Consider the following 8,933-nt stretch of genomic DNA (forward strand, 5'->3'; position numbering starts at 1 on the left):
AAAAATACCTCTGCTGACTGTCCCTAACCTTTGGTGCACTTGTCTCGATGCTTGCAGTGCTGTCTAACACTACAGACATTAGAGACAAAAGCGAGTCTCTAACTCCAGGGGGCGCCAGTCATAGCTCCATTTCCTCACCGCCTCACTCCCTTCCCCTCCCCCTCCCTCCCAGTCTCCCTTCCGTTCTCAGCTCCCCCCTTCTCTCACTCTCTCCTCCCTCTCTTTTTCTCTTTTGCTCCCTTTCTCTCCCCTTCCCTCTCTCTCCCTTTCTCTCTCGGTCTCCCTTTCTCCCTCTCTGTCTTCATTCCTCACCTTCCTTCTCGCCTGTCTCCCTCCCTTTCTCACATCCTTCCCTTCCCCCCTCGCCTGCCTGTCTGCCTCCCTTTCTCCCCTCCCCCTCGCTCCCTCCCCCCCCCAGTCTCCCTTCCTCCCCCCTCTCTCGCTCAGTCTCCCTTCCCCCTCAATCTGCTTAGCGCTCATGCTGCTCACAGCACTGCAGATGAGGCCTCCACGTCCCCCAGTCTGCAAGGCCTCTCTTCCAGCCTCCCCCGCCTCCCTTCAGCCTCCCCCTGCCACTCCCTCCCTGCTGCTCCTCATACCAGCATAGCAACACTGAGCAAGCCAGCAAGGGAGAGGGTGCTCTCTCTCTTTAGAGGGGCAATTTCACTCCATTTTATATCCTTCGTACCAGGAGGCAAGTGACTGTCAGCCTATCTATGGTATGAAACATAAGCACAATACACCCCCGCATTTGTAACATAATGATTTCCTCATATATAAATGATCACGACAACACAATCAAACAAAGGTATTCAATAGGATTCAGTCATTGTGTTTTGGTTTGGCACCTGATTGATACACATAGGAGTAGATGGTGCGCCTCAACAATGGGTTAGCCTTATACACGCATTCTCTTCTGAGCCCAACTGTTGACTTCTCATCAACATCTCACCAATGGGTGCATTTAGTTCAGATACATCATTCTCCAGTCACTTTCACAGACTAGCATAGTTCACATAGCCAACATGTTTATTCTGTTCCAGATGAAATAAAACAATTCACAAAGCATTGGAACCCCATATATTACACACCTAAACCTTGTTTAGGATTCTCTATAAATACCTGCGATAACAGGATGTCACCACCAGTGACTGTCCTGCTTGTGGGTTTCATTTGGAACAGCTGACTTGTGGTGCTACTTCTTGAAACAACAGAACATAGTCTCTGTAAAGGGGTGTGTCACATGAAAGAGAATAAGACAAAGGAAATGGGGGGGAAAAAAGGCAAGATTAGGAGAACTGTGAGAAGCACAATATAGCACTTTATTGTTCATAAGTGAAAAATGTAAAACAAAAACAAATACACAAATTGAAGATCACAAATTAAAACCCACAGAAAAGTAATTAATAGCAAATGCTCTCTCGGTTTCACAGGCGACAGCAAACATCCATTCTCGGAGGAAAAATAAGTAAAAGGTAGGTACATGAAAAGAGACAAAGAAAGTACAATCTAGACTACAAACACTGGGCTACAGAGAACAGTTGAAATGCCCCTTTACTCTAACCAAGTGGGAGGATAAAGATATGAGAAACAGTTTTTTCAATAGAACCAAAGTTATTACTGCAAATAAAAAAGTACAATCAATCAATCGTCAGCAAAGACCGAAAAACTAAAGCAATCGATTATGTTCATTTAAATTTGCATTTATATATAGATATATTATTTAGCAAAAATGTAATGGTTTTATTAAAAAAATAAACAAAAACATACAGAAAATACCAGCCACCAAAGCGACATCTATTGTCTAGCGAACCAATGTAGAACATACGAGGCTAGCTTGTATACAGAAAGAATAGCTAATATTGTATGAGTAAATCTACAGCAACTTCTCTCCAAACATGTCTCAAAGACTGTACAAATATACATGAGCTATTCCTGCATGACTACATGAAACATTTGGGATAGTCTAGTTTTACTTCAAACCTTGTAACTTGTAATGACTCAAATGTTTTTGCCACACTGTAACTTGTGGCCAATTGGACAAGAATAAGTACTTATTTGAATTTTGTAGTAAAGTAAATAGAAGGCAACCCATTTCCTATCGTTTGGTGCATCTTCAGTGTTTTGTTTTTTCCCCCTGGAGGAAAAGTTTAATCTTTGTTCACAAATCTTAAGTCACTACTAACTACTTCTCACTGCAGAGCACCTTCAATTGGCTTTTGACTTGACCAAACGCCATTGGATGGCTTGTTGAAGTGAAAAGGGAAGAAGCTCTCCTTTACACTCTCCCCTTGTTGTCCCTCATGTCACCATTGACCATTTCCAGCTCTAGAGTTTTGGTGAGGCAGAGTTGTTGGCATGGATCAAATGTTAGTAATTTATCTGTGCGTATTATTTGTTTATGTGTGCCTGTGTGTGTCCATTAGTCAGACCTGCTGCTTGCCAAGTTGGACACTTGTTTTTCCACTTTCCGAGTGTCCCAGTTTGGCAATAGCTTCCTTCCCTTTAACCTGTCTCTCCGGCAACGCCGAGGAGCCATATCCATTCTCAACATGACCCTCTTCTTCCTCCTCTGACCCATCCTCCATATCCTCTAGGTCTGAGCTGGAGTGGGCTCCTGTCCCCAACACCTCTCCCTCTGCAGCCATCCTGTCATTACCCGTGGAATTCAGTTCTACTACTCCAGTTTCATCATCTTCTTCGTCACCATCATCCGTTTCATCCTCATTGCTGTCGGAGTCAATAGCGATGGGTTCTGAGAGATACTGAGGCCCTCTCTGTTTTAAGGTGCTTTCGATTATCTTGTTTTGGTCACTCTTGGCACCACCGTTGGGCTGGGTGGTGGCACTGGCCCCACTGTCAGACCCTGCTGGCGTACCGTCCTGGAGTGTAGTACCATGGTTAGCCGCAGCTCTCTCCTCTATGCGCAGGATGGCCTGCTCAGACCGCCCGATACACGTCCTAGACGTCCGCCTCTCTAATGCCTCTCCACTTTCTTTGCCCTCAGACAAGCACTCAGGGTCAAAGGTCAGTTCATGGCTGAGCCGACTGACCTCCCGCATGTTGAAGCCCAGCAACACCTTGGCCTTCTGGGTCTCACAGTCGCGCGTGCATATCCTCCTGCGGTTGGTGAAGTGGCTGGAGATGTCAGACTTCCACAACCACAGACTGGCGGCTAGCTTCTCCACCTCCCTACGCATTGGGTAGGGTTCACGGTTGAAGTACTGCGTCAGGAAGGCTTTCCGCGCCTCGTACGACTCATCCTCGTGGCCTTTGGGGTCAAGGACCAGGTTGACGGGATCGTCTGGATTCTCTACAAAAGCCGCAGAGCCCTCATGCTCTCCAGGCGGCAGCTTACGGCGCTTTGGGTCGTTAGGGTCACAGTTCTCAAAGCCAGCCCGTTTGAGGGCAGTGCCCTGAGCCTGGGAGACCCTGGGGGAGGGCGCAGGCCTGCTGTCTTGCCCGTTCTGGGTCTTTCCCACACCACGGCAGTGCACCAGGTGCAGTGTGATGGTGGAGGCAGTCATGTTGCTTGTGTACACACCCAAGCAGTGGATACATTTGTAGGTTAGTTTTTTCTCCACTGGGTGCACTGTTTGGATGACCTGGTGCCTCTCTCTCAAGTGGTGTGCCAGTGCATCAGAGATGGGGCCCTTGAGGATGGAGAAGCACAGCGGGCACAGAGTCTTGCCCACATCTTTCTTGTATGGCACGGCCGCCTGAGGTGCACTCTTGGGAGGCGAACCATCTTCGGATTCGGAGGGCATCTTTGGGGGTTGGCTGGGCACTGTCCTCTTGCCAGTTTGTGTGGAAGAGGAAGCACTCTGGGCATGGAAGGCTACTGACTCCTCTGGTGCGTCTCTCATGTTGTAGGTGGTGACAATCAGCTGGACGTTCTTGGGGTTGCCCTGCTGCAGAGTGAGGTCAAAAGTCAGAGGAGAGTCAGTGCGTGGCCCCACCGTCTCGTCCGGGTGGGACTGTCGCATGTGTGCCACAATTTTCTCCACGTCGTTGAAGGTGGCGCGGCAGTGCGGGCAGGACAGGCCGTGGATCAGCATGTGGTTGAGGAGTGTGTCGCTGGGCAGGTAGCGGTTGCAGTACAGACACTTGCTGGTGAAGTTGTGGATCTTCATGATGTAGTTGGCTACTGCAGGGACCTTCTCTGCCTTGTGCTCCTTCTCAAAGTGTGAGCTGTACACATTCTCAGGGAACAGCTCGTTGCAGATAGTGCAGATCTTCCACTTCTGGGTGTAAGACGTGCCCAGGACTGAAGTGCCCCCCTTCCCCTTGGCCGTGACTGAGGCCACTGTGGTGGCAGCTGCCTGGACCCGGGAGTTCAGCTGGGTGGGCTTGAGTGTAGACGAGGAGGAACTCACCACTATGGGGCTCCGCAAGCCACCAGGGAGGTTCTGTTTGGCAGCCTGCGAATGCTGGGGCACAGAGACCTGTGCGTTGCCGGGTAGAGTGATTCTCACCTGCTGCCCGCCTATAGAGAAGGACTGAGTGGTCCCGCTCTTTAACCCAAAAGGCCCCTGTTTCAGGTGAGACCCAGACAGGAGTCCCGTTGAGCTTAGGCCTGACTTTGGGATGACGATCCTGCTGAGCTGCTGGGTGGGAAGGGAGCGGACTCCACCCACTGTGGTGGTCACCAGCTGACCTTTGGGTCCTACACCAATGACAGTCTTTTCCCCCGGCTTGGGGGATACCATGATGACAGGCTTGACCCGTGGCACCACCACGTTTGTGTGACCAATCATGGCAGTCACCTGGTAACCAATGCGCTCGTGGTCCTCAATAACATGCTGCACGAGTGCCTCATAGGTGCGTAGCACAAAGAGGCAGCGCTTGCAGTGGATGGTGTTGCTGTTAGCATTGACATTGGTGTTGCTGCTGCTGTCTGTGTTCCCTGTGCCCGCACCAGCACCGTTAGGTGTGGTCTTTTCCCCAGGCTTAATCAGGTAGGGTGCGGCCACATGCTGAAAGTGTTCTCTGTAGATGTGCTTGCGCACCACGTTGTAAAGCGGGTCCCTGTAGGTGCACTTCTTGCAGTAGTACACCGCCTGCTCGATGCTCTCTCCAGGCCTCTTGCCCAGCTGCATGCCATCCTTCAGTCCCTGCATGCCCCCAGGACCCTGTCGCACCACGTTGTTGGGCATGTGGAACAGCTTGATGTGCGTCTCCAGGGTCTTCTTGTTCCCATTGTAGGTGCAGTAGGGGCAGTTAAGCAGGATACGGCTCTCGAAGTCCTCACTGTGGACATTGCGGAAGTGGCTCTTGTACGCTGAGAAGAACTTGGAGGAGAAGGGGCAGCCAGAACAACAGAAAGGCTTTGATCTGTACTCCTGGGAAACAAATGGAAAAGAAGATGACAGCGGCGAGTTAGCTGTTGATGTTTATCAAATGTAAATACATTGTTTATTGAAAATAAGCAGACACAATAACAATACAATGAACTGTGGGTTTCAGTGAGTCACTCACCTGGGCTTTGGTCAATGAAGGATCCCACACACACACATCATCCCAGGTGGTGTGCTTGATGTAGAACTCATTAGGGACATAGTCTTTGTAGTCCTAAGGGGAGAGAATGACAATCACAATTAATATATACATCAATAAAAATCAAGTCAGATCGAGGTGATTTGCTAGGAGGGGTTTTAAAGGCCACAACCTTTGGGAATGTTATTATGGTTGTGGACTGGGCTTAATATAACATCAAACTGACTAAGTGACAGACATCATAAACATGAGAAAGTTGACAACTCCTGCTTTGATGGCTGAAACAATGACTGATTGTTTAATGAGCTATTCATGAATGAGCTATTATTTCTTCATGTTTGAAAAACCAGTGTGGTCAAAGGCATGATGCTCATTCACAGATAATAGAACAGTAGAACTCACCTCAATATGGTCTTTACAAAACTCCAGCCCGATGTCTCCCAGAACCCGCTTGACATTTCTTCTGGCTTTCCGTAAGCTGCCCAGGTTGTTGACCGGGAGCTGGAACATGCTGGCCACTTGGAGAAGGGAGGGACACAGGTGTGACTAATAGGTGAGGTCAGGTAGGTCAACATATGTACTAAGCATTGTTGTAAAGAGCAGAGTTCCACAGACCCAACACAAAAACCTTTGTGTTATCCTGGGTGACCAAAACACACATCCCAAAGAATTACACTAGAGTTACATTAACATAATCACTGGAGTGACTAGTGCACCTATGGGGGGAAAAAGGCCACAAAAGAACCAGCTGTCTGTCAGTCACCTTTCGTCATAAATCCATCAATGGTTTTCCTCAGCAGCATTACTCATGTCTATCCATAATGGCCCTACTACCATCTTTATGTCTGTCTGGACTGATTGGTTTATTATATATTCCAGTCAACGCTAAACAATCAAAACACTGCAGAATGGATGCTCTACTCAGGTCAAAGGTCAGATTGGACAAGAAGCTTTAGTGACAAGCAGCATGAGACCAAACACTCTTCCCCTATCCAGTGATGTCATAGCTCTAGTTGTATGTTCCAGAAGATGCAACTATGGTACAGTGCTGCTGAGCTGAATGTCGTCTGGCTGCCCGTCTCCCTTGCTGGCTGGGCTTACTCCCATCGCTTGTAGATGGCGCTAGAGGACAGCTCTGCCTCCATTATGTAAGGCTTCCATTGCTCTGCCTGCCCCCTTTTTGCAGCCTCTCTGCAATCACGGAATGGCGCCTCCTATTGAGTCAGCAGCAGAGCCCAACATTTACAATATGTCTGCAGTGTATTTTGGGGGGAGGGGAGTGGGGGCTGGGTGGGTAGCTGGCAGAGAATAGCCACTCTACAGCTGAGGCAAGAGGAAGAGGAGGAGAGGAAGAGGACAAAAGGAGATGGCCTAATGGGTAAAATATAGACTCATGTAAAAAAATCTATAAGTGTGTTCTGTCCTCAAAGCAACAATGACGACATTCCCTCTGGTCACCATAAGATCCTCCAAACTCACATTGTTTACAAAAATAAAAGTTGATTGTATCAGTCATACCCTCTTTTAGCAAATTGCCACCGATGACCATACACACACCAAAAGGAAGAGACTTGGCATTTAAGTGGAACACTTATCTAAATTACCAAAAGGTTAAATCAGGATCACCACATTGTTTCTCCTGATGGCCCCCACACAGGGACCATGGGAACATATGGTTAAATCAATAGAGTACCAGTATACAACCAACCTCGAAGACTATGTTGACACCTTATATAAGTTGCTAGCAACATTATATCAGATAGCCATTATAATTGTGAGGTGAATAACGTGAGGTGAGTTTACTTAGCCATCTGACGTCACTTGTGTTACAACATTCAAAATCAAATGTGCGACCTGCAGATCACAACTCCTTGTCACCTATACACACGCTGTAGGCAAGTTGCTGAATGAGTCTGACTAACGTACCAGTTAGCTGCCAGCTAGATCATAACACCCCGGTTCAGTTATATTTTAAATAATGGGGGAAAAATACCATTACATTTGATAAAGGTCAAATGTGTCTATTAACTAGGAGAGTGACGTTAGAGGAGGGTACGAGCTATCGTCTCTCTTCTTCAATTTGGCCAAAATGATGCTTTGATTGAAGTCAATGATGAATATCGTATATGGCTTTCTGGTCGACCAATGAAAGAGGATAGAAATATTTCTTACACGATTAGCTACTACGTGAATTATACCTCATGGTTCTTTCTACACCTTAATAACGTCTGACTTGGTAATACTGTTACCAGAACGATAGCCGATTGCTTCCTCGCAGTCGCGAGTCACCCACCACAAAGGGAAGCGCAAGTAAAACACAGCGAGCTAGCAGCTGCTACAAGAGTACTAGAAAGGAGCCCCGCACCTCTTCAGTAGGTGCTGATTTTGAGCGCTACTCAGTGCCCAAGTTTAGCTGGCCAAAAGTGGTACAATGTAAACGACAACTTAAGATATACGGTAACATAACACTCCACGTAATATTGTTTAATTTGTTATCATCAATACATAAAGCTTAAGTCTACATTGTTCGCCGACCTTAGCTAGGAACGAATAGTGGCAACGCATCATCGTAGTTAACCCTCCTAGCTAGCGAGGTTGTATGAAAAGCGGAGTGACGAGTTTACCTGGTTTGAAATACGGTGGTCCCGTTGGCGTAAATGATTTCAATTACGAGAAACGGTGAGACAAATCGTTGGGCACTCTCACGTTCCCTCCTATGCCTCCAAATAAGCAGCCGGGAATAACCGCCTTGCCGTCTACTCTCCAAGCGGTCACACCACACCGCGAGGGAGCTCGACTCCTCTCACTATCCGACACAGAGTATCCTTCTCGGATGCCGGGGATGAAGTGCCGCTGGAACTCATTTAGCTAGATAAACATCGAAAATGCCCATTGCAGGAAAATATAAAGTAGCGCTGTTTTAAATATTACGACGTAGTTACACCTAATCCAAAACTGTGTAAACTCTGTGACTGTTTACTGATAATAATGCATACCCATCTCTTCCCTATAAAGACAATACACCCATCCTAGACTATAAACTGCCCTATCCAAAATGGCGCAATTGAAAGGGCGGAAGTGACATATGTTTGATTAGCATAAAAAGCTAATTGTGATATCAAAATGAGTCGAGATTTATAAAACTAAATTACTGTGTGGTAAACAAGTCTAACCTCTTACCGTGCAAGACAGGCCTCAGATTTTGGCCTCGGTCGTTCTTCAACGTCTGTCAAATTCTATGCCTGGGGGATTGGGGTAAACAAGCTCGATCTGCAATTACCAGATTGAACCAACAGGAGGCACCCTCTAGTTGAGCGTGAACGCATGCGTTAGGACTAGCTACAACGAGCGCCCTCCCCTGCAGAGGGTCGGATGTATACAGTGCCTCAGTACCAACACAGTGCCTTTGCACTTGCCCAATGTCAGAGTGCTATGAG

General features: G+C 47.5%; 1 protein-coding gene across 3 annotated transcripts; it reads right to left on the reverse strand.

Annotated features, from left to right (window-relative positions):
* Positions 1 to 1,301: 1,301 nt before the first annotated feature.
* adnpb (activity dependent neuroprotector homeobox b) lies at positions 1,302 to 8,890 on the reverse strand. Of its 3 annotated transcripts, none has more exons than XM_021615997.3 (4): positions 8,677 to 8,890; positions 5,899 to 6,014; positions 5,479 to 5,571; positions 1,302 to 5,342 (listed from the first exon to the last, which is right to left on the reverse strand). In XM_021615997.3, the coding sequence occupies exons 2-4, from the start codon at positions 6,004 to 6,006 to the stop codon at positions 2,427 to 2,429; spliced, it is 3,117 nt and encodes a 1,038-aa protein (XP_021471672.1). In that variant the 5' UTR covers positions 6,007 to 6,014; positions 8,677 to 8,890; the 3' UTR covers positions 1,302 to 2,426. The 3 variants fall into 3 exon arrangements, with proteins under 3 accessions (XP_021471672.1, XP_021471673.1, XP_021471671.1); XM_021615998.3 differs by having other exon boundaries at positions 8,670 to 8,876; XM_021615996.3 differs by lacking the exon at positions 8,677 to 8,890 and adding an exon at positions 8,121 to 8,570.
* Between the last annotated feature and the right edge of the window lie 43 nt (positions 8,891 to 8,933).

This window comes from Oncorhynchus mykiss, chromosome 9 (genome assembly GCF_057628025.1).
Source record: "Oncorhynchus mykiss isolate SJ-2025 chromosome 9, ASM5762802v1, whole genome shotgun sequence".
Classification (NCBI taxonomy): Eukaryota; Metazoa; Chordata; class Actinopteri; order Salmoniformes; family Salmonidae; genus Oncorhynchus; species Oncorhynchus mykiss.

What these genes read in the sequence shown, in the direction of transcription:
- adnpb (XM_021615997.3), bottom strand. Translation starts at nt 6,006, where the DNA reads ATGTTCCAGCTCCCGGTCAACAACCTGGGCAGCTTACGGAAAGCCAGA. An exon ending in TTTGTAAAGACCATATTGAG is followed by an intron (nt 5,572 to 5,898) that starts GTGAGTTCTACT and finishes CTCTCCCCTTAG; the next exon opens with GACTACAAAGACTATGTCCC. An exon ending in CTTCATTGACCAAAGCCCAG is followed by an intron (nt 5,343 to 5,478) that starts GTGAGTGACTCA and finishes TTTGTTTCCCAG; the next exon opens with GAGTACAGATCAAAGCCTTT.